This window comes from Delphinus delphis, chromosome 9 (genome assembly GCF_949987515.2).
Source record: "Delphinus delphis chromosome 9, mDelDel1.2, whole genome shotgun sequence".
NCBI classification, from domain to species: Eukaryota; Metazoa; Chordata; class Mammalia; order Artiodactyla; family Delphinidae; genus Delphinus; species Delphinus delphis.
In genome coordinates, this window is record NC_082691.1 from 63553655 (window position 1) to 63581448 (window position 27794).

The window sequence follows — 27794 nt, forward strand, 5'->3', positions numbered from 1 at the left end:
GGTGATTCCGATCTGGACAATTGTGTTACTGAGGTACTATTCCAAGGCCAAGACCAGGAGGATGGATGGATGGATGGATTTATTTATTTATTTAGCTAGCTAGCTAGCGGTATGCGGGCCTCTCACTGTTGTGGCCTCTTCCGTTACAGAGCACAGGCTCCGGATGCGCAGGCTCAGCGGCCATGGCTCACGGGCCCAGCCTCTCCGCGGCATGTGGGATCTTCCCGGACCAGGGCATGAACCCGTGTCCCCTGCGTCGGCAGGCGGACTCTCAACCACTGCTCCACCAGGGAAGCCTCCAGGAGGATTTATTGATTAGAGTAAGAGGTGGGTCCATTCTGGGCTTGGATTGGCTGTTCTTTAAAGAAGGGGGAATCCAACCCCCAGGGTAAGCGTTTGGAAATGGGACTAGAAAGTTCCTGGGACCCTGAAAACAGCAAGAGACCTGCTGGATAGGTAGGGACACTTACCTGTGAGCAAGATCTAGCTCCACTTGGCTCAGCAACCCATAGGACTTACTCTCCCATAGCTGCAGGCACCACCCTGATGGGTAAGCTGCTTCTGCTGTGGCACAAAGCTAGAAGAGCACAGGTGGGCCATGCTTACCAACAGGAAGAGGAAGGAAGTGAGGGATATATTTTGGGATGTGGGTAGCTGACCCTGAATAGTAATTCCCCTATAGTCTTAAAATTTTTTCTGAGTCAATTACTCTGGAAAAATCTTAGGACTGAGGCAGTAAGATCCAAGCAAGTTAAATACAATGTAACCACACAAGATTTTTCATTATTGTTATAGGAACCCCTTCCCACAGTCAACAAATCGTCTCAGGTGATTATGAACGTACTGTACCTTTGATGCAGCAGCGCAGGATGTACTTAATATTAAAATCAGTTTTAGGGTTTCCCTGGTGGCACAGTGGTTAAGAATCTGCCTGCCAATGCAGGGGACACGGGTTCCAGCCCTGGTCTGGGGAGATCCCACATGCCGCAGAGCAACTAAGCCTGTGCGCCACAACTGCTGAGCCTGCGCTCTAGAGCCTGCAAGCCATAACTACTGAGCCCGCGGGTGCGTGCCACAACTGCTGAGGCCCGCGTGCCTAGAGCCCGTGCTCCGCAACAAGAGAAGCCACTGCACTGAGAAGCCCGCGAAGAATAGCCCCTGCTCACCACAACTAGAGAAAGCCTGCGCACAGCAGCGAAGACCCAACGCAGCCAAAAATAAATAAATAAAATAAATAAAAAAATAAGTTTTATACTGTTAAGTTAAAAAAAATAACGTGCAGATGAATGTGTATAGCACTTGTGTTAAAAAAAAAAAGCCCTCTGCTTGTCTGTGATGTATACAATATTCCTGGAAGACTTCACAAGAAACTGGTAAAATTGGTAGCCATTGGGAGAAGGAACTGGTAAGCTGGGGGAGAAAGGAAGTAGTATGAGTTTTCATAAGTAAACCTTAGGTACCTTTTAAATCTGGAGCACATACATGCATGCATTAAGAAATAAAAAATAAATACATTAAAAAAATAAATAAGGAGCTTTTATTATCCTCAACAACAGAGGAAAGTCAAGCCTGAAATCTAAGGGTATTAAGTAGCCCCACCATGGAGGATGGAAGCTGTGGCAGCACCTGGAAGAGCTTCCTCAGAGATTCCCTTAGTCTGGCCACCCTGCCAGAGGCATTTCTAAGGAATCAGGACCCACAGTGATCAGCAGGGAGGAGAACAATGAGAAAAGCTTTCCAGCCTGAAATCAGCCGCTGTCCAGAGCTAGCACCTGGCAAGATACAACTCACTCTTCTGGGGGTCACATCTTTACTGGAAGGTAGGTGAGAATTCACACCTGTGACACCAAATCTCCTCCTCTCTTGGTGTCTCTCTCTCCTATTCCTCTCTGATTCCACATTCCTCTGCTCTTTGGCCACGGTGTTTGATTTCTGAGAAGAGAATGTTGAACAAGTCAAGCTCTTGTCACTCTGAGTCTGAACTCTCATTTGACTTGGAAGACTTATGCTTTCGTTTTTTCTTCTTTTTCTTTTCTTTCTTCTTTTTCTTATGCTTCTCTTTCTTCTTCTTTTTCTTGTGTTTCTCTTTACATTCTGAGGAACTGGAGCTGCTCCCATCTTCATCTGATGTTGAATCCTCCAGTAACTGTTTTAACTGTTGTATCCTAAACACATAAGATTGACCAAAGAAATATATTCAATGTAACTTAAAAAATTCTTTTAGATAAAAATATAAGAACAGTAGTGAGGGTGAATAATGTCACAAAGCATCACCTCATTAAAGACAGTACTTATTTTTGCATGTTTTCCCCATTCTTGTCTACACCCCTGCCTATTTTACATGACTGTAACCAGTGTACAAGCTATTTTGTATTCTTTTCACTGTCCTAAATGTTTCTGTATGTTTCCATAGTCCTTACTATTATAACTTCTAACAGATGGATACTTTCCTAAATCATTCCCCCACTGTTCAAGTTCATACTAAGTAATCTACCTCCTCAACAATTATAATTCAGCACAGGGAACTATACTCAATATTTTGTAATAACCTGTAAGGGAAGAGAATCTGAAGAAGAATATATGTTATGTATATATATTATATATAATAATTATATATAATTATAGTTCAGTATCACCAATTTGAAAAAATACCCCCCAAACCCCAAAAAAAGTCCTCTTGTTTTTTCACCCTGTCTTTAACCCTGTCTAGGAATTTTTAACAAAAGCTCAGATCTTTAAAGAAGATCTAGAGAAGATAAATTACAGTTGCCAACGTCAACTATCAGTGACATGAGTGGGCTGGGCCAAGCCCATTGCTTTAAGTTAACCCAAGTAGAACAGGCTGGCCTGCTCATTCCCCACACACTGGCTTTTTCAGGGACTATTCCTGTCTTCCAAGTATTTTGCAATTAAAGTACCATATTTACTAAAACCACTCCTCTAATAGTGGAATTAAAAAATTTTTAATTTATAAAGGTTCTAACTATATAATTTCAAACTTTAAGAGGATATTGTTATCATCTGGACAATCTCACCTTACATCCTTTTCATGTCTTTTATTCTCTCGAATGATGTCGTACATGGGATCTTCATGTGCCTTGAGAGTTAGAGAAGGTTATGGTTAGGTTAGGCTTCATAGACTGTTAAATTAAATCCCTCTTTCACTGAAACTAATTTTTTCCCCTCCTGTGTGGTATGATTTTATATTTAATACGTTCTAATCCTTCCTAAGGGTTACCATCATTTCAAACTCCTGGAGGCTATAAAAAAGATTTTCCAGTTATACAAATACAGGGTATAATTTACATAGCCTTTATAAGGAAATAAACCATGGCAAAATCATTATTAAATACCACCCAAGGTTAAAAATCTTGAGGTAATTCTATTTGTTCTATGTGGAAAGATGATCAAGAGATATTATTAAGCAAAACAGGTGATTTGGAAATGATGCGTAAGAATGATTCATTTATAGGTACACAAAAACATACTGGATATGACCAAAGAGAAGTCTGGAAGTATATTCAAGCTACTTACTACAAATTCCCTCTGGGGAGAGAGGCAAGATTGGACTTGAAAAATCAATTGTGAAAAACCTTACTGTAATGTTTCCATTTTGTTAAAATAAGGCAAATTTATTCTTATGATATTTGTATAATTAAAAGCTACTTAAATTACTTAAAAATATGAATACACAGAATGAATTTTATGGCATGTGAATTATCTTTAAAAGTATGTTTATTATAAAATTTTTACATATCAAAGAAAACATAAAGTTAAAAATATCTATTATTTTACCAGCCGGGATATCCACTGTTAATATTTTAGTGTGGTTCTTCCAGTCATTATTCATAATTTACAGAAGATTATAATCATGTTATATATACAACCCTATTCTCTTTTTCACTTATGCTTTCATGAATATCTTCCTATGACATTACATATTCTTTTAAAACATAATTCTTAAAAGCTATATGATTTATATGTTGTGGTAACTTATGTTGTATATTGGACACTGCAGTTGTTTCCTATTTTTCTTCAGTTTCTATTTTCTAATCATATAAATAATTCTGAAAGTTATCCTTATACATTCGTAATAATTTGTGCATACTGATGTTCTGTTATATCCTTAGATCAATTCTTAGAATTTAGGTTCCTAAATTTTAAAAATATGAATATGTTTCAGTTTTTGAGATTTATCATTAAATTATCTATTACAGGCACTGTAAAAGTTGACATTCCAGGTAGCAGTGATTTATCCAGAATATTTTCTGTAAATTAGTAAAATGAAAACCTAGTATTTTAAATATCTTAAAATCCTTGGAGAATGTTTATATACCCCTGTTTGATATGCTGATAATCCCAATATATCCAGTAATAGCATAGTTAAATTGACCAAAACAGTTACTGAATGGTGAGTTAACCCTGGGAGGTGACTTTGTTAAAGTGATGAAATGATAGATTGATTTTACTGTCATCTAAAGAGGGTACATCGTTTATACACACACTTCCAGTTTATGGTAGAAAAATATACAGACTTTAGACAAAGACTGGGAAACTAGAACCCTGATTTTATTTATGAAATATGAGTTTTTTACATAAGTAAAAAAAGACTGACTGGGGAATTCCCTGGCAGTCCAGTGGTTAGGACTCTGCGCTCTCACTCCTGAGGGCCCAGGTTTGATCCCTGGTCAGGGAACTAAGATCCCACAAGCTGCATGCCAAAAAAAAAAAAAAGAAAAAAAACTAACTGAATTGATAAAAATGCCTGCTTCAGAAAAAGAAGCACTGTTCCCAAGACAAAAGCAAATAACATTTTAATACGCATTTTTTTGTTAATGAACTAATCTTTCACACAAATTCGATTTAACAGAGATGTAGTTAACACCAGATACTTTGGGTTAAAGGCTTTCGGAATGTATTTTATGTGAACCTCCAGTTCACTGGTGACTGCCTGATTCACCAACATTCATCATCTCCAGTAAACGTAAATTGACACTCTGGGGTTTTACTTACTACTCTGAACTGTTCTAACTTTTGGTTGCCTTTGATAAAGAAAGGGCATTCTTTGTCGCCCGTTCGGTGACCATACCGTTTACAACGCCAACCTGAAAACAAAGGAAAAGGGATATATTTCTGTAAGATAATGCATTTTTACTCAATCAAGATAAAGGTATCAGTAGATCATATTAAAGCTATTCTTCATTAGATTCCAATTTTAAAAGCAAATATAATTAATGGATGAGCCATGTAAGATCCCAGAAAAGAGAGGGAAACTAATTACTTCCTCAAGTATCCTTTAATCGTAGAGGTTTAGAAATGAACCAAGTACTTACTAAACAATCCCATGCAAAAAGCAAAGTGTGATTTTTTTGTTTTTTAACTGTGTTACAGGTTGAATTGTGTCATCCCGTCTGCTTCCCCACTGTATTGAATTGTCCTAATCCCTAGTACCTCAGAATGTGACCTTACTGGGAGACAGGGTTTTTAGAGAGGCCTGGAATACATCCTTCCCTCACAGCCCTCAGGAGGACACCCTGACTTTGGACTTTTAGCCTCCGGAACTGTGAGACAATAAATTTCTCGTTTAAGTCATACAGTTTGTGGTACTTTGTTACAGCAGACCTAGTAAACTATACAGGCATCAAGCAACTCCAACCAAGGAGGTCAGGAAGCAGGAAGAGGGATTATAGGTAAGATCAGCCCAATTTGCTCCACGCTGGTAGCTACTGAAAATATGTAGTGACAGGGAAATAATGTTTTCCCCTTTATATTTTTATTTGAGAGTTGGTAGTAGGAAACCATTGGGAAAAAATGAAGTTTAGGGATTCTCTGACCTGCCCCTGTCCTTATCTCCCCACTATTTCCACCTGGGGAAGAAGGAATGCACTCTTAATGCAAATGCAGACCGCTTCAAACACATGTCTGTCTTTATGATAAAAAGGGGGGGATTTTAAATGCCACGGATTGATGTGTGGGTATCAAGAAGGATCCATACCATCTGTGATCAAAACTCTTTGTTAAAGGAAAGGTGATCCTTGTTACTCAAAGTGTGGTCAACGGTACAGACCAGCAAGATTAGCATCACCTGGGAGCTTGTCAGAAATACAGAATCTCAAGCCCACCCTAAGTTTGAGAAGCTCTGCTCTAGATAACACTAGGATCATGGAAATCAATGAATACGGGGTTATGTGTGCATGTGTTTTTCCATCTGGGATGGATCCAAGTTTTGTGGAGTCTGACGCTTACATAAATTAAGGAGAGGAAGGGCTCTTTAGGCAAATTTTTATAGAAAGAAAGAACCATATGACTACACTGGTGGGACTCCAAAGACCTTTGGAAGGTACAAGGGAACCTAAAGGTTAAGCTTCATTAACTTCATGTAAAACTGGTTCTGGTCCAGACTAAACACTTTTAATTTGCAAGTCAATGAAAAGAACTGGGGCTTCCCCGGTGGCGCAGTGGTTGAGAGTCTGCCTGCTGATGCAGGGTACACGGGTTCGGACCCCGGTCCGGGAAGATCCCACATGCCACGGAGCGGCTGGGCCTGTGAGCCATGGCCACTGAGCCTGCGCGTCCGGAGCCTGTGCTCCGCAACGGGAGAGGCCACAACAGTGAGGGGCCCGCATACCGCAAAAAAAAAAAAAAAAGAAAAGAACTGTAAAATGGTAAGTGAAGCACAACTAACTACCCTATCACAGAGAGGAGCGGTTTTTAACCATAATTTAAAAAAAAAAGAAAAAAGAAAAAAGAAAGAAATGTAATCAGTTTAATATGGGATTCAACTCTGAAAATAATAAACACAAAGGGTTTACTTAACTAAATTTATGATATAACTATTACTGGGACAATGAGATATATGAAGGGTATGTGTATGAGATGGGATGGAGGAAGAAAAAAAGAGCTGAATTCTTGTCTTCTATAGGAAGAAGTCAACAGATAATGAAGAAACCTGAAAAATCAAGGGGCAGGAATGTAATCCTGTTATCTAGATACACAGGGATAGGGACTTCCCTGGTGGCGCAGTGGTTAAGAATCCGCCTGCCAATGCACGGGACATGGGTTCGGGCCCAGGTCTGGGAAGATCCCACGTGCCACGGAGCAACTAAGCCTGTGTGCCACAACTACTGAGCCTGCGCTCTGGAGCCCGTGAGCCACAACTACTGAGCCCGCGTGCCTACAGCCCATGCTCTGCAACAAAAGAGGCCACTGCAGTGAGAGGCCCGCGCACTGCAATCAAGAGTAGCCCCCGCTCGCCGCAACTAAAGAAAGCCCGTGTGCAGCAACGAAGACCCAACACAGCCAAATTAATTAATTAATTAAACCCCCCCCCAAAAACCTTTATAGATACATAGGGATAAACTTCAAAACAACCTTCCTAAAAGAGGTTGAGGTGGTCGCCTTTTAGGTGAGGGGAATGAAGGAAAGGGGCTGAGAACCGATATATTAATTATGTGCGTGAAGAATCTTTGTACAAAAAAATGTCTTTAAAGGCAGCCGTATCCTTTCTTCAAATGCCGTCTTACGCTGGATGAAGATGCTGCTGCTCTGGTGCGGTGGAGGGTGTGCACACAGAGCTCTACCTGTTCCAGACCCATCCTCTGTGGCCCAGAGCTCCTCTCAGGTTACCTGGATAAAACCTCAACACCTCTGATGAGGATGACTGACTGAGGTAAGACCCAAGGGACCACCCTCCAATGCATCCCTTGTCCCCCATGGCATTTCTACATGGAATATCCTTTCTGTTACAGGAATATTACTGAAGCGTATACTCCGCAGGTAGCTACGGCCCTGTGGAAGACCATTTTCCTTACAGCCAGAAGCCCTGGAGTCTAGGCACTGCACTGCCTCTTACCACAGAACACTTAATAACATATGCAAGGCGGCTTCCTCATCTATAGCACAGAGATCATGCCCTGACTTTAGCAGGGCTGTGGTGAGAATGAATTAAAAGAAGTGAACTTGTTTGTAAACAGTGGTCTATAACTTGCATGTATTGAGGGTGTTACTTGAAACCCTTCCACACTCACACTGCATGACTTTGACTTCTTTCCCCAGTGGCATCCAAAGTCCTTTGGTTGGTGCGTGGGCCAGAAATTCCCTGGCATGTTCATTGCCTGGGACATCTGGTATACAGTCTTCTGGCTTAGTCTCATCTTCCTGAAAAGGAAACAGTGTGTAAGCTGTGCGGCAAAAAAAGCACCGGAACTCTCTCCCACCTGTCTGAGAACACAGCCCTGCCTGGCTTTCTCATGGGCTGGAGATCCCAATGTCATCATAAGTTACCCTCTGAAGAGCTAGAAAGAAAGACAAATCATAACTGACAGAAAAAACGGAAGTAACTATACTAGAAGAGCTAGCTATACCATGAAAACAAAGTAGCTGTTCTTAGAGAAGAGTTACTAGTGTTTACATAGGATTGATCTGTGAGCTCCAAATTGATTCTAGATCACAAAAATTAGATTCTAAGATCACAAAAGGTTTTCTGCTAACTTAAAAGCTTTGTGGAATGAGGCAGAATATAGAGTTAAACAAGTAAGGTTTCCTGGAATAATAAGAACAATGTGTTAGAGTAAAATAGATTATTAGACCTTGAAGGCCACTGTCATGTTTTATAATCTCACACATGCCGTATTAGTGAGATGTATTTTCATTACCAAATAACTGCACTATATAATTAAGGCGCTGTTTTTTTACCTTATGATTTTTTTTTTTTTTTTTTTTTTTGCAGTACGTGGGCCTCACTGTTGTGGCCCCTCCCGTTGTGGAGCACAGGCTCCGGATGCGCAGGCTCAGCGGCCATGGCTCACGGGCCCAGCCTCTCCGCAGCATGTGAGGTCTTCCCGGACTGGGGCACGAACCCGTGTCCCCTGCATCGGCAGGTGGACTCTCAACCATTGCGCCACCAGGGAAGCCCTTACCTAATAATTTTTTCAAGTTTCCACGAATATTAAATTTATAATGGAAGAATGTTTTCTAAAAATCTTTTTTTTTAAGTTGAAAGTTACCAAAAAGAAAAGGTTACTTTGGCCTTAAGTCCTCTAAGTCTTGCTCCTGCAGAAAGACTGACACTGTGGCCAGGGTGCTGGAGGAGGGACTCCTGCAACAGGTAGGGCTGGACTGGATGAGCTTCACGTCTCCTCAGAGTCCAGTGTTCTCTGAGCTGATGACATTCAAGAAATCAGCACCGGGGGCGGGGGGGTCAGAGAAGGAACATGGGGCAGGAGAGCTTTGAGGAGATGCAGTCACAAGTGAGACAGAAAGAATGGGAGTGAGCGCTGAGGAACACTCGGGGGGCCTGCAGTGGTTTCTTAGGGGACAGACACAAGGCTGATTAAATTTCTGCAAAGGCACAGGCTGTGACAAAGCCCAAAGTGCATGAACCGACTGCCATCTGCAGGGAAGACACAGAACTATCATAAAAGGAGGTTCAAACCTTAGGCAGCTGTTTTTCGTAAGTGACTGAGTCTGAGCACTGAGTCAAATCTGTCTCAGAGAAAAACCAAAAGTACAAACTTCACACTGACCTTGATAAGTCCAGGAGGAGGTTTTTCATAACTAGAAAGGAAGAAAACACCAGTCATGAGCCATGTTCATAGGAATGTAACACATCTCAATCAGCAAAAGGCAACTGCAGACCAAAATAAAAAGGATATTTTTAGTAAGAACTTAAAACCATATTATAATTAACATAGTTAATAAAATATGCCTAGCAGTCAGAGGTCTTATATAAATAAACTGATGCTATACCATATCCTGCTGGGATATAGCACTTAAATTCACCAAAATAATAACTAACTTGGTGTCTTAGGACAATGATTTTATTTTTGGAAGAAGGGAAAGCAAGAGATTGCAGGGAAAATGTGAGGTAACAAGAGCCTTGAACGAATTATGGTTCCAGCCTGTCATTACAGTTGTTGGTTGATTTACCTACCATAACTTCCAGCTTCCATAACACTGAGAGGCTCATGGGGGTGGGGGTGTGTGAGTGATCTGTTCTGACAAGGGTGGGGGCTGTGCAGAGGGGAGGGAGCAAAGCCTGAGGGAAGGGCCTGTTGTAGGGGAAGGAGGGGAGGGTGATCTGTCCCAGAGGCTCCCCCTCCCACCTCGCCTTCCCCCTCCCCCTCCCCCAGCCCCAAAAGCTCCGGATTCAAGATCCTCCCCATTGCCCTATCCTGTTTGCAGAGTGGGCTGCTGGGCTGCCATCTGCTGCGCAGCTCTCTGACTGCCCTTTATGTCCCTACTGACCTCCTGGGACTCAGGGATGCAGGACTCCTGCTTGGTGCCTGGACGACAGGCTGGCACTCAATGAAGAACTACCGCTAGAGAGGCAGGTGACTGATAGTGTGCAAATGTACTTCCCCTTCCACCAACAGAGAGAGCTCTCAGACCCCCAGGGTCCTGAGGATACAAATCATGCCTGTGCTCCCAACTCATTTCCACTTCTCATCACTCCGCTGGAACTTCTGGAAAAGGCTGATGGATGCCAAATCTAGAAAAGCAGCATCCAATGCTAGGGTTCATTTTAAACAAATCAGTTTTAAAATTTAAAAATTGAGATATAATTGACATATAACACTGTATTACTTTCAGGTGTAATTATGTTCAGTTTCAAGTACTGACACATTGCAGGCTATGCAGCACATAGCATGGGTGTCTGGCTTTTAAATGAGTGCCTAATTGACACAACCCCCTTCTTAAAGAAAAGTAGTTGGAGGGACTTCCCTGGTGGTCCAGTGGTTAAGACTCTGTCCTCCCAATGCAGGGGCACGGGTTCAATCGCTGGTTTGGGAACTAAGATCCCTCATGTCACATGATGCAGCCAAAAGAAAGTAGTTGGAAAAAGAGGCAGAACAACTGAACATCTGAGGTCTTTTCAATGCCTCTATAACGAAATTTTACTGAGAGAGGGCATCAGGATGCTGTGGCTGGTTTAAAACTGTATCTTGGCTCCAATAACTTGGAAATGGGGGATTCCCAAAGTTGCTACACACAGAAGGTGAGTTCAGAGATGATTAATTTTTTGAATTTTGTACAGTGAAAATAATAAATTCTAAAATGGTTAATCATTTATCTAATAGTCAAATAGATACTAATTATCCCCAAACTAGCCAAAAATTGTTTAAGTTAAAAGAAAGAAAGCAGTAGTGTATAGGACAGTGTGCTTGGTATGGTTCTATTTGTGTGTATGGGAAAAGGGAGATTATATATATATAGGATACCTGAGGGAGGGAGCTTTATTTTTCACTTATATTTATTTACATGCAAATACACTGCCTCAATGTTTTTTAGTTACAAAAGAAAAATGAAATTAATGTCATCTTCCTTACACCTATGTTGGTATAAGCCCAGGCTAATAAAGGTCTGAGAGATAAACCAAAGGTTACTTGGGACGTAGGAAAAAAAGAAAAAAGGCCCAAAATATGCTAATAGGAGCTCATTTCTGCTATAGAGTTATACAGGCTGCATTTTTGTTTTAAAATTTCAATGTTATTTCTCTAATTGTTTCAGTAATTAAATCCTCACTCTTGCTCTAACCAACTTGCTATTTCCACCTACCAAAAAAGAACAGGTATATTAGGAGAAACTAAACTTAATTTTCAGGCGATATTGAAGGTTCAACTTAAAAACTTACTCCTTGCAGAAGTAACCAGTCAACAATAATCATGCCAGGCTTAGTGCTAAGTACCAGAAGGGAGAACTAAGGGGATATGGGTACTCCTAAATGAAATCTAGAAAAGCCATAAAGTTGAAACTCCTCTCAGAAACACCCATGTAATTCTTGACAAAGGTACTTTGTAGCTTGGGACCCCCAGAGTGGAGGCCTCCCCAGTGACCCAGCTCATGTCACAAATCTAAACCGAAGTCAGCCTGAACTAATGGGAAATGCCTCACTGTCAAGGAAATCTGGAATACCCCAGTCACGATCCTCCACCTCAGCTTAATTTAGCTTATCTGACCCTAGATAAGACGACGTGCTAGTCTGATAAGGAAATCCCTGACCCTCTAGCCAATCGTGCCCTATTTCCAAATTGCCTCACCTGAGGCCCCATAAAACCCGCTCTTGTCCAAAATCCCTGGGAAGAGTGTTCCACTGCATGTGAAGTGCTGTACTTCTCAGTCCATGGATTGTTTTCCCTTGAATTAAGGACATCAAACTCGTTAACAAATTGTATCATTTTTCTCTTTAGACATTCTTTAGAACTGTCTTGATAAAGGAGATGTTTTGTTTTTTTGGAACAGAGAACCCTATATCCCAGCCAGAATGTTTTCCAGTTCTAAATCAGTGTGAATGGGCTTTGCAGGTAAAAAAATTTTACTTTGAATTGTGATCCACTCTCACTGCTGTCTACCTTGTGCAAGTTACTTAAACCCCCAGAGCCTCAATTTCCTCATGGGTAAATAGTTCACAGCAAACATGTGAAAGGCACTCCACAATGCTGGCTTCTGCCTCTTCTGTTGAAGAAAAGTTAGTGCTCTTAGTAGCCTCATGAGGCAGCTCAAGATTAGGCACTAGCACCATAAAGGCCAAGATCGGGACCCAAGAGAGAGGCCTCGCCAACCCTCACATCTTTTTACAGATCTGCAGCTTTACGGGGATTTACCAGCTGCTCCTAAGAGGAGGTGGGCATAGACCTGGCAGTGGACTTTCTACAGACATCATCCCCAGCCGGGTTTACTACCTTTCTAGGCCATGCGACTCTTCAACATCTAGCTCCAGGGATCACTGCCTTTTCCCCATGCAGGTGAGCTGGTATAGGATCATGTCACCTAAGATGGCTGTTCTTTGGCTCTCTTTATATCCCCTATTTGATCAGTCCCTGCGCTTCACCTACACCCTCCTGCATGACTGACCTTCCCTCTTAATCACAGAACTTATTCAATAACTGCCTCTGTGCTTGCCCCGCCCCAGCTAACAGCTCCATTAGGATAGTTTATCAAAGTGAAAACCTCTGCCCTGTGACAGCTGATAACCTGAGGGGCTGTGAGGGACACACCTCTCTGCTGGTTTCCCTGGTAACTGATGAGCCAACCTGATGTCAATCCCCACTGTAACTGGTAAACCTCCCCACCCCCCAAGCAAAGGCTGCTGTCTGTGTCCTGACTGCTGTCTGCTGTACACAGTGGGGTGCTGCTCCAGGACTTTGCTTCAGTCTTATAAGATCCCCTATCCAAGAAACCTTCAGTGTCTCTGTTGCTATCTCCAGGCTCTTTCTTTGGTCTTGTGGCTGGGCAGTTATAAGACTTGCAGGCCTGTGGGGTGCAGTGAGGTATATCAGAGGTGCAGAGGTGGTAGATCAGGGTTCAGCAAATCTATCCCTACCTCCTCTGAGGCTCAGCAAATCACCATGTGATTAGAGGACTGGAACTTTCAGCCCCACCTCCAGGAAGGTTGAATTAATCACTAATGGCCAATGATGAATCAATCAAGCCCCTATAATGAAACCTCTATAAACACCCAAAAGGATGGCATTAAGACAGCTTCAGGGTTGGTGAACATGTGAAGGCGCGGCATACCTGGAGAGGGCATGGAAACTCTACAGAGCTTCTCACATACCTTACCCTATGTATCTCTTCCATCTGGCTGTTCCTGAGTTATAACCTTTTATAATAAACCAGTAATCCAGTTAGTAAAACATTTTCCTGAGTTCTATGAGCTGCTCTAGCAAATTAACCAAACTAGAGGAGGGGGTTGTGGAAACCTCCAATTTATAGCAGGTACCAACCTGGACTTGCAAACATCTCTGCACTCTTCCAAATAAGGATTATGATGGAGGCGTCTAGTGTCCATCCTCACCCTCACTGTCACTAATCCAGGGACTTTCTAAGATTTACTCCCTGAAGATTACACAATAAACAACTGGATATAAGTAGAATTAGCCTTTTAGATACAGTACAAAGCTTTTTAGGTATGGTATTTCCAAAGCAAATTCTTAAATATTTTCCAATGGAAAGCTGTCGCATGTCATAGGCCTAGGCCTCTTTTAGGAGGAATAATGGAAATTTGCATAAATTGGGCAGGTGATACGGTCCATCAGCAGCCCTTCATTAGAAACATTAATGCTATGTCTTAGGCATTGGGACTTAAGGGAGTTTGGAAGGGAGGTGGTAAAGTCTATGTAAATATCCAGTAATCCGACAATAATTTATTTTTGCCATAGGAGTTGTATAAATAACATGGTCAAACTATCTATATTCCTCAAAAATATGTAAATGTTTTTGCCTAGATAGAAAAAAAATGTGACGGAACTGAACATTTATTTTTTATTTTTTAATTTATTTTTATATTTTGGCTGTGTTGGGTCTTTGTTTCTGTGGAAGGGCTTTCTCTAGTTGCGGCAAGTGGGGGCCACTCTTCATCGCGGTGCACGGGCCTCTCACTGTTGCAGTCTCTCTTGTGGCGGAGCACAGGCTCCAGACGCGTAGGCCCAGTAGTTGTGGCTCACGGGCCCAGTTGCTCCGCAGCATGATGGGATCTTCCCAGACCAGGGCTCGAACCCGTGTCCCCTGTATTGGCAGGCGGGTTCTCAACCACTGCGCCACCAGGGAAGCCCCTGGAACTGCACATTTTGAAATCTCTTATTATTAGCAATGGACTTCCCTAAAAAAGTCCATTTTAGAACTGTTTCCACAAGTGTAAAGGAATGTGGTTGATTTTTTTCCTAGGGCTAAACAATTCATTAGTTTAGGTAGCATGTTAAAAAGATATTTCTCAAAGATTAAGGTAATATTTAACTATTGAAAATAACAGATTTGGAAATGAGAATCGGAGTGTGTTTACTGAGTAGCTTGGCTTCTGTGCTGTGACAGCTGAGAAGTGTGCATTATCTTTGTAATAAATCCTCAAAATTAAAAACAAAAAGTTAGTGGAGGCCCATTATTTTGTGCCATCTGTAAATCCTTGCCATTATATCATTCAGATTGTGACAGGTTGCCCTGGGCAGTATGAAGACTAAATTAAGATAAATTTTGATAAGAGATTATCTCCTAAATAGGCATGGGACAAAAAAATCTTTATTTTGCCAAGTACTTAATAATACTCTTTGTGTATTTGAGTGTTGGGGTAGGATTTCTTTTGGAAGAGTCCTTCACGTAAGCATACTCCATCCCAGTTGTTCCTGTAGCCTGGCCCTATGGGGGCTGGAAGGCAGAGATGAAACTCCACATATACTCAAAATGTCCGTTCTGTTATGCCCAGTAGCCCAGGAGCACTTGAGTGACAGAGCTGGAAAATGGACAGGAGCATGTGTGGAAGACTCAGATGCCTTTGGGGGCCTGGCAGGTATGGTAAGAGTAAGAAAAATTAAGGTCAGGTGTAAGAAAATGACCAGAGGAGTGTGAGGGTAACTAAAGAGGGCATACCAGGTGGCAAAAGGATTTGAATTCCACTTGTAAAAAACCACAGTGGAACTTAACATGCCTGGTTGACCAACTTACTTATCTGTCTTCCTTTCCCAGACTCTCTTAAAATGACAATTAAAGAAATAAAAAAAGGTTAGAAGCCACACAGAAATCCTGAGAGGGGATACAAGGCTGGAGACAAGAAAGGAAGGGAAAGAGAACTAAACCCTCATCTACTATAACATGAGCTTAATAGGTAACATTTACTATTCAATCGGAAAAAAAGCAGTAAAAGCATATAATTCAGAAATAGTTAAATCCCAGAGAAAAAATTAAGTTTCCCCATTGAAGCCTTGGTTGGAGGGAAAGGTACAGGGAGTGTGAGTAGAGATACAAACCACTATTTTTTGAAATTAGGCTTTTCATACTATTTAATGTTTAAACTACGTTAAAGTATTATTCTGTAAATACAGACTTCCATTTAAAAGGAAAGAAGCCTCTGAACTAGCCAAACTATAAATATGTCAACAGCCCAGAACTTTTAAAATCTCTGAACTGAAAAATCCCACTGGTCTGAGAATCAGACACCCCGGTTTCTCTTTAGTTTTGTTAGTTTACAGTTCCGTGTGTGCTTTATTAGGTTACTTAACTGCTGAACCTGCATTTTCTCATGTGCAAAAGGAGGTTATAAAAGGATGTCTGTGAGTGCGCTCTGAGCTACAAAATAAATGTAGAGTATTAACAACTATGTGGCATCCTACAGTTAGGATACTGAGGGCTAGGGGGTGGGGTAGGGCGGCTGAGCCCTGCTGGAACTTATCCTAGGGAACACTGTTTAACATCGGCCTTGCACAGGCAACAAAGAGCCTCCCAGAGTGCCCTGAAGGGGCCAGGACCGTGGATGCCAGCAATCCACAACCACTGCCCACTGAAATGAAATTCAGCTCAAGAGCCACGCTGAAAAGAGCAGGCCAGGCTACGAGGAAGTATGCATTTTGCGCCAAAGCTCCCAGCGGTTAATAATGAAGGATTAACCCTTTAAGGACTTTTCATGCTGTCTCAGCAATCATGAGAAGGTAGGTAATGGGAAGCGCCTAAAACAAATAATTCAGATAACTCAGTGAACACCAAACTTAGTAAAGTCAGACTTCTAAAGCTGATTACAGAACGACAGAAACACAGAAAAGAGCTGCAAGGGTCATTAATCCAACCTTCCACCTGATGTTTAAATCTCCTTTACAACCAACCCTTCTCTCAGGCGTTATCTGGACTCTCTCCAACCCCGGGTAGCTGGGGGAGTACAGTGCCTCCTAGGTCAGGCCACGCTGACCAGCAAGAATCTATGACTCTGGTCCTAATTCTTCTTGTTGAGCTGGAACTGGCCTCTTTGTAACTTCCACCCTTAACCCTGGTAAAAAAAAATCCTGGGAACGAGAGAGAAGTCCACGCTCTCTTCTACCTGACAGCTCCTCCCGAAGCGTCAGGGACCAGGCCCTCACCCCACGTTTTTTCTTCCCTTCCTCACCGCGCACTCACGTTACGGGACTGGGCTTTTTCCTCCCTAGTTAACAGCACTAAATGAAAAGAATGGGGATTGTACCCAGTTCAGAGCGAGCCCCTTGAACTGAGAAATGGGAAAGGACCCAAGGGCGCAGCCGCACTTCTCCTGTACTCAAATTCTGACCGACACCGACGTCGCCGCACGAGGAATAAAACCGTCGTTTCCGGCGGAGAAGCGCCCGCCCGCCGCCGCCTCGCGCGCCCGGGACGAGCCTGGGGATGGAGCCTCCCCCCTCTTCCTCCAGCGGCTGAGAGTCCAGCGTCCCGCAGCCCGGGATCAAAACCCGCACCCGGCTCGCTGGGGACGGGCCCACCTGCCCACTCGCAGGTCTCCAACGCCGGGCGGGCTCCGCCGCGCGACCGCGGGCCCCGACCCCATTCCTCGCATTAGTCGGGGGCGGGCGTGACGGACTCACAAGGACTCCAGGTGCTTGAGCTGCTGCAGCTGCTGCGCGTCGTGCCGCCGCCGCCTCTGTTCCCGGCGGCGCTGCAGCTCTTGCTCCGGAGGCTCCCGCGGCCGCCGTGCGCCCCCTGCCCCCGCGTCGTCGCGCCCGGGTCGGGACGACATCGCGGCCCCGCGCGGCGCGGCTGAAGCGGCCCCGTGCGGCGCGGCTGAGGCGGCCGGCGCGGCGAAGACGGTACTTCCTCTGCGCTGCGCACGCCTAGCCCCGCAGCGCCCCCTCCCGCTGCCGATCCGCGTCCCGCCGGGCCGAGCCGGGTGTCCCCTCCGCGGCCGCCTGCACCGTGCCGCCCAAAGGCCAGCGCGGCCTCAAGTTGTTGATCGGAGCGCCGGGTCCTGCAAGTCAGGTCGGCTGGTGCCGGAGGCCGGAGCGCGCTCCCTGGCGGCGGCCAGGAGTCTCGGTGCTGAGGACGCTCTGTCGGGACCCTGAGCCAGTTCTGCGCGTGGCTGGGCCCCTCTCCGGGTCGGACGCCTCCCCTCGAGATCTTCGTCCCTGAAGGCCGGGAAACCTGTGCAAGTAATTTTCGTATTCCCCCAGTGTCTAGGCGTACAGGAGCTGCTCGTTACATGTTAGTAGGATTCATCTAGTTTTGGAGAAAGCAAGGCTTCCACAGAAGTTCTCCAATTTTCCAGAACATGTGATCCATGCTATGTATAGTCAGTGTAGTATACTGTATTCAGATAAGGTTTGGGTTATGGAAAAGAAAAGCTAATATACACTGTGTACTTTTTATGCGGTCATTGAGCTAAGCCCTTAATAGGAGTTGATTTAATTTTTAAAATCGTAATAAGTGCTGTACGTAATACCCATGTGTACTATCCTTATTTTACAGATAATGAGGCCCGAGAGTTAACTGACATGCCCAAGGAAACAGAACTAGTAGGTCATGGAGCCAGGATGCAAAAGTGTAAGGTGCTTAACTAGGTTGTGCTTTGAAACTGTATCTGATATATAATTTTTTCAGCCTTGAAATAATGGAAGAAGCTGCAGAGGAATTAAAAATAACTGCATAAGGGAAATGCTTGCCAAAATATTCAGTTGTTAATAACCCAAAGTGAAGAGCTCTTTCAAATTTATTCAAGAAAACACAAACACAGAAGCTATGCACAGACATGTGAAATTATGCTGATATATGTTCTGGAACTTGGAAATGACCTCTTCCTCTAAGAATGAAGCCAATTAAAATTGTTGCATGAATGTATGATTCAGCCATTCATGTGTAACAGATCAGGACCCTGTGGGGGCCTTCCAGGATAGACCCCTCCCCCATATACTCTGCTATAGCTCCTGTTGGAAGTACCCAGATAATAGTATCTCATGCATATTTCCCGAGTTTTTCATTTGGTAAAAACCACAAGTGGAAGAAATTAACTACTTGATGATCATGAGCCCCAGCCCCCAGACCTTCTGGCACCTAAGGATTGATAATGTTAAATTAACCACCCAGTTACCTCAACATCAACCAATCAGAGAGTTGTGCAGTAGCTGATCACATACCCTGGGACGCCCCTCCCTCACCTTGCCTTTAAAAATGCTTTGGTGAAACCCTTCAGAGAGTTCAGGGTTTTTTTTTTTTTTTTTTTGAGCATGAGCAAACAGTTCTCCTGGCATGGCCCTGCGATAAATCTTTCTCTGCTCCAAGCTCCAACATTTGCGTTTGTTTGGCCTCACTGTGTGTCGGGCACACAAACTTGCGCTCGATAACGATGGAAGTTACCTGGGCCAATAAATGACCTGTATGATATCTTATAAGACATCCAAATCCAGTCAAGAAGGGGGATATAGTCTTTGGAAGCTGTGATTTACAAACAAAGAAAATGTAATTGTGTTGCAGAAAGAAGCTGGTCTACAAAATCAAGAAGAAAACCAAGGGAAAGCAATCAGGTAGTGTTTTTCCAGCGCTGTTGTTATAGAACAGCACGTTCCGGGTGTCCCACGCACAGTTCATATTCCTTCCTCTTCAAGGTAACAATGTACTGGATCAGCAGCACCCCAGCCACCAGGGCGCACACGCTGGCGCTTGCTACCGCGCTCACTCTCGCCATGGCTGCTTGGTCTATGGACGGGGCCTCCTGCGCCTTCGGGTCAAGAGAAGAGGTCGCTGGGTGGCTCGGGCCTCGGATGCTCCGCCCCAGAGACCAACCCAGACGCCCCGCCCCGCGCCGCCCTAGCCCCGCCTCCTAGGAAAGCCCCACCCACGAGCGGCGGGAACGGAGAAAGGAGTGGGAGGGGCGTGGCTTGCGTCCCGGCCGGGGGGCGGGAGGTGGGTCTTCCTCAGAACCCGCGTCCAAGGAACTGTACAAGAACAGAAAAGAGGAGTCGAATTAATTCTCTCTCTCTCTCTGCTAATGAAGACCGGGCAGTAGTTCATTCTAGCTCCGCCCAGTAGAAATCTGATTCCAAACATCACTCAGAAGAAAATCCTCCGCCTTCCTCTCTCCTGACACCCAGGACTACAACCCCCAGAAGGCATCGGGGCTCAGCTGAGTTGCGCAGTAGCGTTCGTTGTAAAGTGCTATGACAACAGGGCGGAGATGGCTTGGAGTTAGGCTTGAGTGGGTAGGTGTCCCTTCCGCCGCTGCTGTCCTTTTTCTGCTACATCCCACTCACTGCCTCCTTCATCATTTCCTCCTCTTTGTGAGCAGCAGGTCTTACCGCTGTTCTTTCCTGCCTGATATCTGCCACGGGATTGATGCCGTTTTTCCTGCTTGTCTCTGAGGGTGACAGAGAGGGGATGCAGGGGAGCTACTTGGTGGGATCCCTCCAGCTCTGTGGAGCTGGTGGTGCCAGGTGGTGAGGCGCTGTCTTTGCCTGGGACGTGAAACAAGTTGGATCAGGAGAACGAGAGGGAGAAGTAAGGGTTGCTTTTTCCTGCACCGTCCGTTCTTGCTCGTCGTTCCAGCCCTGGAATCCTGGCAGACGTTCTTAAAGGGAAATCGGTGGAAGGAGAGTTCGAAGAAAGGTGGGGCAGGACCCACCTGTCTCGGCATCAGGTAAGAAAGTATGTCTAGAATTAAACATCGGGTGCATGAATGCCCTTTCAGTGTTTTATTTTTTAGTCAGATTGATTCTCTGGTGCCATATAATTTGGGGGATATAGGGCGATAGGTTTCTTATGAAGGATGCTTGCATTCAAAACAAAACAAAACGAAACTGCCAGAACAATGTGTGTGTGTGATCCTGTGAACATTTTTGAGAAAGGGTGATAAGAATTTTTAGAGATTCCTTTCAGGAATGTCACGTGGTGCACAAGCATTTTCCTCCTGTGACACTTCAACAGGTCTTGTGAGCAAATGGTCAAAGCAGTTCCCATCCTATGACTGAAGTAGGATGCATGTACTAATACCCCCTAATTCCTTCTTGCAATAGGATTATTGCTTATCCTTCTCCCTTTACCTTGCAGACCACAGCAGTTTCGATGAACTGAGGTGATATTATTAGCATCTTCCTTTCCCAATCAGTTCCTGCAATCGACTCCAGTTTCCTGGAGTTTTTTTGTTTGATTGTGTTTTTTGTTTTGTTTTTTTTGGCATCTCACTTTTTTTTTACTAAACATGCCAATAAAAAAAATAAATTTATTTATTTATTTATTTTTGGCTGCGTTGGGTCTTCGTTGCTGCACACAGGCTTTCTCTAGGTTGTGGTGAGTGGGGGCTACTCTTCGTTGCGGTGCGCGGGTTTCTCATTGTGGTGGCTTCTCTTGTTGTGGGGGACAGGCTCTAGGCACACGGGCTTCAGCAGTTGTGGCACGTGGGCTCTAGAGCGCAGGCTCAGTAGTTGTGGCGCAGGGGCTTAGTTGTTCCGCGGCATGTGGGATCTTCCCGGCCCAGGGATCGAACCCGTGTCCTCTGCATTGGCAGGTGGATTCTCAACCACTGCGCCACCAGGGAAGTCCCTCCATTTTGATTTTTAAATGCACTCTTTTCTTTAATGGTTAAAGCAGGTGTACAATGCATGTTTGAGCAGATGTACAATGCATGTTTGACAGGCCGTGAGACAGGCTGTTCTAGTTAGCATAAAGTTTACATTAAATCATATATAAGCCAGAATGACTTCCCCATACCTCAATATGTGAACATTTCTTCCATCAAGTGTATTTACAATGGAAGAGTTTTGGAGTTTGTCAGATGCTTTTTCTGACTCTGTTGACATGATTAGGTGGTTTTTGATTTTTATTTTATTGCTTTGGTATATTTCCTTAATTAATTTTGGGTGTTAAACTAACATTGTATTCCTGGGGTAAATTGCACTTGGCCATGGTGTATAATTCCTTTAATATATTGCTTGATTCATTTTGCTAGTGTTGTGTTGAGGATTTTTACATACATATTTGTAAGAGATATTGGTCTGTAGTTTTCTTGTATTTGTCTAATTTTGGTATCAATGTACACTAGCTTCATAGAATGAGTTGGGAAGTGATCCCTCCTCTTTCATTTTTTGGAGAGGTTAGTGAACAATTGATGTTAATTAAAAAAAAATATTTGGTAGAATTTACCATCTGAGCCTAGTCTTTTCTTTTTTTCTTTTTATTTGAGCCTAGTCTTTTTTTGTGTGTGTGTGGATAGTTTTTTGATTACTAATTCAATCTCTTTACTTGTTATAGGTTTATTTAGATTTTCAGTTTCTTCTGTAGTCAGCAACAGATAGTTGGGAGCAGGACAAATAATGCTGATGTCCTGCCCTTCCTGGGAAAGTAGTTCTCTGATTGGGAGCTGTGGGGAGAGGGTTCTTGGCTGTACTACTCTGGAGTGCAGTTTCCATCTTGCTGAGCTAGGAGTATGGAGAGGAGTGAGTTGTAGTTTAAATACTACAGACTCTTACTGTTCTTACTGAGTTTTAGATTTTTAATGTTTCTTTATTTGTTGTATGCTCTTAGGACAATTTCCGGAGACTTGAAATGGTTGTTTTAAAAAATAATTTTCAGTTTCACTGGGAAGTGGGCCAGTGGAGCTTCTCACATGTCACGCTGAAAAGTGGAATTCTCTGAAACCTTAAATTGCTTAGCATATGGTTATGTGAGAAATATCTATATTATCAAAAGATTTCATCAGAGTTCCATTAGATATCAAGGTGCTCCAGTGTCTGTAAGACTTATATTTAAGAGCAAGTATAGGGCTTCCCTGGTGGTGCAGTGGTTGAGAGTCCGCCTGCCGATGCAGGGGACGCGGGTTCGTGCCCCGATCCTGGAAGATCCCACATGCCGCGGAGCGGCTGGGCCCGTGAGCCATGGCCGCTGAGCCTGCGCGTCCGGAGCCTGCGCGTCCGGAGCCTGCGCGTCCGGAGCCTGCGCGTCCGGAGCCTGTGCTCCGCAACGGGAGAGGCTGCAACAGTGAGAGGCCCGCGTAACGCAAAAAAAAAAAAAAGAACAAGTATAAAAATATAAGTTTATTAGGAACACAACTGCTGTGTGCAACGAGAAATTTTTTGTAGGTGTGTTTTATTTGTTCAAGCCAAAGGATTAAGCTTTTTTTTTTCTCAGATAAACTGGGATATCCAGCAACCTTAAATTGTTCAGACTTGCTATCAAATCCATCTTCGAAGCCAAAGTGGAAAAGAACTCCCCTTTGAAACCTTTTGCCTTGTAGCTTACGCTGTCATTTAAAAATACATCAATTATTAGAAAAGGAAATTAATGATGTACAAATTGCACAAATGAGGGTTTGTGGTTTCTTAATTTCTTGGGAGTGGGCAGTGCGCCTTCCTCTCCTTCTGCCTTTGAAATTGGAGAGAGAGGCCCTGGGAAACATACTACTGACCATCAGCCCAAATTGTTGGTTTTCCTATTGTTCACTAATTTTTCAAAGATGTAAGACGTTATTCAATAATTTATTGTCCACCGTGGTAAATGTTAACAACTGGGTCATGGGGGAACCAGTATGCAGAATTTTGGTATAATGGAATTTATGCAGTTCTGCTATGTATTAGCTTATGTTTTGCCCTGGTATGAAAGTAAGTTGGTCTGAAATGAAGCAGCTGTGGTCTTGTGAGGAAGAGCGATTTGTTGGACCTAGGTTTGAAATTAGCAACCCCTCCCCCAACCTTTTAAAAATTAAAACAAAGCGAAACCAAAAAAATCCCTCTACTGACCCATGCTTTTTCAGTGTTTTGGATATTAAATTGCAGGCAGTGACAGCCTAATAATATAAGGGTCTAGAGTAGGGACAGGGTATGCAGAAGCAAGTTTCTGCCATTAGCTGTGTGATTTAGGGGTGTCATTATAATCTACAGAATGAGAAGACCAGCTGATTGATGGGTACCTTCTAGCTGTTGAAGCTCTTGATTTTAAAAGTGAGTCTTTTTTTCAAACTTTGGAAAGGTAACTAACTGGTGACAGAGGTCACAGGAAAAAGGAAGAGAAGTAGAGCATTGCTATAAGAAAACATCCACTTAGACTATCAGGTATCTGTGCAACTAGTGCTTTTCAAATTTTAAGGTGCATGTGAATCACTTGGGGATCTTGTTTGGGGTGGGGTTGAGATTCTGCATTTCTCACAAGCTCTTGGGTGATGCTGACCTGCTGGTCCAGGTACTACACTTTGGGTAGCAAGGAGCTGAACAATCGAGGAAAGGAGGGCTTTCAGAAGCTAATGAAGTGGTAGGTGACTAAGGAGAAATTGATAGAGCAGGAGAAACAGGAAGGAAATAAATGTTGCCAGTGGTATTTTGTTACTAGGAATAGGTATTAAATTTTATGATAGAAGTCCATGAGAAATTAGTGCTTGATGTAGAACAGTTCCATTTACACACCATGTTGCAGAGTTAGTTTTTCATATTGGAGTGTTTTTCCCCCCATTATTCTAGCAAGCTGAAAAAATTTGTTCAGTAACAAAGGTTTTTAAGGCCATTTTCACATAATAGCTATTTTCATCTGATGCAGTCATGTGTGTTTATATTCAAACTACAGATACATGCACTTTTTCCCTTTCCTGATTATGCTTTTTATCCTTTTGAGTAATCATAGCTATGATGATGACTATAGTGCTGTGAGTCCTCCTAGTGAATCATTGAATGGTATTGAATTTGGGTAGTATTCTGCCCTGTGCTGCAAGAGAATGACGTATCTTCATTGCGGCAGTCCAATGGTATGGCGTATTTTAATTTTCCAATGTATCTCGAGTACATAATGAGAATATATGGTACTTATTAAGTACTGTTACTTCCCTCTCAAATTAAAAAAGTCCAATAAAAGTATAATAGGAGTGTTTATTACATTTTTGAATACTTGCTGTGAGATTGGAAGTTTAGTCATCTGGCAATTTGTATGGTTACATAGTGCCATTATTAATAACAGCTGATGCAGATGTTTTTCAGAAACTCTCCCACATGTTAAAACTCATGATAAGTTCATTTACCTGCTATGTATTTTTCCTTCACTTTCATCAACACCTTGCCTTTACCTGACTACTTTCCTTTTCAGCATAAAGAGAGGGTCTTAGATGGAGTTTTCTTTCTTTTTCCCCCATTATTTGTTTCTTTAAACTTGTCTTTTTTTTTTTTTTTGCTGTATACGGGCCTCTCACTGTTGTGGCCTCTCCCGTTGTGGAGCACAGGCTCCGGACGCGCAGGCTCCACGGCCATGGCTCACGGGCCCAGCCGCTCCGCGGCATGTGAGATCTTCCCGGACCGGGGCACGAACCTGTGTCCCCTGTATCGGCAGGCGGACTCTCAACCACTGCGCCACCAGGGAAGCCCCTGCTGCAGTCTTTTTAATGACCAAACTGAAGGGAAATTAGGTGTTATGCCTAGGAATTATGTGCTAACTAATTCTGGTAGAATTTGAATCTTGATCCTCCAAAGAATATGTTTGTTACTTTGTACAGTTGTCTACTAAATGTCCCAGAAGAGAGAATTGACTCAACATAAATGTATAATTTCTCAACTTGACTTTCTGATGGCATTGCAAAATATCTGATTAATGTTTCCGCTCACTTGGATTTGTGGTTTCACATATGTCCACAAAATACAAAAAATTAGAGTTTAATACAATGTTTTTTCTCAAAGTTGTCTAACTTTAGTTTGCTGTGTATGCCTTAAGAGTTAATTAATTCAGAACAACAACAACAAAAAAGTTAATTAATTCATAAATCATGGTGTGAAGTGGATTTTTTTTTGTGAAGTGGATTTTTATTATAAATAAATGCTTTCTTTTCAGAGTGAACGAAAATGTCTTTATTTAAAGCCCGTGATTGGTGGTCTACTGTTCTGGGAGAAAAAGAAGAATTTGATCAAGGCTGTTTGTGTTTGGCTGATGTTGACAATACTGGAAATGGACAAGGTAAACAACTTATGACCAAGCATCTTGGAGCAAAGCATTTTATAGGGGTGGAATAAAAACGACTTCTTTTTTTTAATGTGTACTTTATAGAACTTAGGTGAACTGTCATGACTATGCCCTAGTTTTTAAGGTAGTTTTCCTTATAAGTAATATTTAAGTAGCAGGCTGATAAATGTAGTTATTACTTATGTTTTGTTGTTTGTGTTTTTCTGGTTTGTGTTGATTCTGTCATATTATTTGCTGGAACTCAGAAAAATATTATAAGGCATCATTTAATTTGTTTTTATTTGTTGCAAAATCAGGTTTCGTAGGGTAGAGCTGGTAAAATATTTTGAATTTTGAAAATTTTTCTTTTGTAGAAGCTGCAAGAAAAAATATATTCTTTTAAAAGAGAATCTGAAAGCCATTTACCAGAATGGAGAAATTATGTTAGCTCTATTTGTTTGTAGAAAACAATTGTTAAATCATTGCTTTCATTTTTATATTTTGAAACTAGAAACAATATTCTATTTTATTCTTATATTATTTGCTCCTCTTTGCATCATCATATAAGTGGTCTTTAAAACATTTTAGTTCTGTATTATTGCTACTTGAAATTTATATTTGGTTTGAGTGATTTATAGTCATGAGCTTTTTTTTTGTAATTCAGATAGTCACTGGCCTCTTAAAAAGAAAACTTATTATAATAATTTTTCTTTTGTTCATTGTATATAAACATTGTCCCCTTATATTTTTCTTTATTCTATTTATCTTGCCTATAATGAAAACAGTAGAATTTGGGGGATAAAGTGAAAGGAGAAAATTATATTGGCAAAGAAGAGTGGGAGGCACTAAACTGTTCTGAGCACCTACTAAACTGTTTCTAAGGAAACTCTGGGCCCTGCCCTTCTACTGATAGGAGAGGCGAAGGTCTTCTATTCATAAGGTGTCCTGAGCTGTTCTTCAAAGATTATCAACCCTGCCTCCTGCCCAACTGTTTGTTAAAATTTATGATTCCCCTATAATTTGGTAGCACAGAAGAGTCACACCACAAAAATACCTGCCAGAGAGAAACAATTTCAAACCCACCTCTGCCCAAACTATTTAAAGCTCAACTTGGTTGGAAACTATACTTACTGATTATCTGAATAACATAGTGTTCCCTCATCATTTCTATTAGAGCTCCTCACTGGGGTGCCACCAGTGGGTTACCAATATGCTGAGATGTTTCATCCCCCCATTTACATCCAGCTGTGAGCAGCTTCCTCTGTTTTCCCAAGCATGCTATACAAAAATCATTCTCTGTGTGTGTGTGTTCCACATAGAAAAAAACCACTGATCATTATTTCTCAAAGCCTAGACCACCTACATCATGGGGTGATTATTATATATGAAGATTTTCTATCCCAGATGTAAAAGATCTTCTAAGATCATATTCTCTGGGGGGTAGATGGATTGGACGGGGGCTTAGGTATCTGCATTTTGACAAGCTGCAAAGTTGAATGGTGGCACACTAAAGTTTAAGAATTATTACTGTTGATCTTATGGAGTGCAAGTTTAGTGAGAGCAGCTTCGGACATGCTCTGTTTGAAACAGAAGTGTCTGGTAGGCAGAATCGAGGTAGAGATTTGGGAGTGAGCAGTACGCTGGTTGTATTTGAAGCCCTGGGAATGGGTGCAAATACACTGAGAGAGAAGATGGAACAAGAGGGAAGGAACCTTAGGACCATAACCTGGAGAATATGAGCATTAAGGGAGGAGCTTTGGGACAGGTAGTCAGTAATAGATTCTGAGAAGGGCAGGCAGAGAGGCAGGAGAACCAGTTAGGCTGATACCTGGGAGGCAAGATTTAGTGACGTGAAGACTGATTTTTAAATTTCCATATTGTTTTGCAGCAAGTGGTTTGTTAGTATCCTTGGTGAGGGTGGATGAATGGACACAATGGTAACAAAATCTAGATTTGCAGAGAGTGAAGGAGTTAGAGGTGGGGAAAACTGAGTGTTTATGGCCCTTTAAAGGAAGAGCTGTGAAGGGAAGAAGGGAGAATGATGACTGGGGACAGTGTAGGGTAAAAAGAAATGGGAAAAATTCAGTGTGTAGCATAGAGGATATAATTGATAAAGCAGGGATCCAGAGAAGACAGTTGGAGGTGGGATCAAGTACGCAGATGGAAGGGTTAAC

The 27794-nt window shown here is 42.7% G+C and overlaps 2 protein-coding genes across 3 annotated transcripts in view; one reads left to right on the forward strand and one right to left on the reverse strand.

Moving 5' to 3' along the window:
- Positions 1-1838: 1838 nt before the first annotated feature.
- LOC132431123 (retinitis pigmentosa 9 protein) lies at positions 1839-17589 on the reverse strand. The gene is made up of 6 exons (XM_060020707.2): positions 17316-17589; positions 9525-9555; positions 8028-8157; positions 5014-5105; positions 3036-3097; positions 1839-2165 (listed from the first exon to the last, which is right to left on the reverse strand). The coding sequence occupies exons 1-6, from the start codon at positions 17465-17467 to the stop codon at positions 1967-1969; spliced, it is 666 nt and encodes a 221-aa protein (XP_059876690.1). The 5' UTR covers positions 17468-17589; the 3' UTR covers positions 1839-1966.
- A 165-nt stretch (positions 17590-17754) lies between these two features.
- The window catches only part of BBS9 (Bardet-Biedl syndrome 9), a 447702-nt gene continuing 437662 nt past the window's right edge, over positions 17755-27794 (forward strand). For both annotated transcript variants that reach the window (XR_009520638.1, XM_060020706.1), the window contains exons 1-4: positions 17755-17876; positions 18193-18272; positions 19195-20353; positions 25513-25635. Coding sequence is in view for 1 of the 2 variants with exons in the window: in XM_060020706.1 (XP_059876689.1) it covers positions 25524-25635 (112 nt within the window). In the remaining variant the exon portion in view is untranslated. The remainder of the gene's footprint in view (positions 17877-18192; positions 18273-19194; positions 20354-25512; positions 25636-27794) is intronic.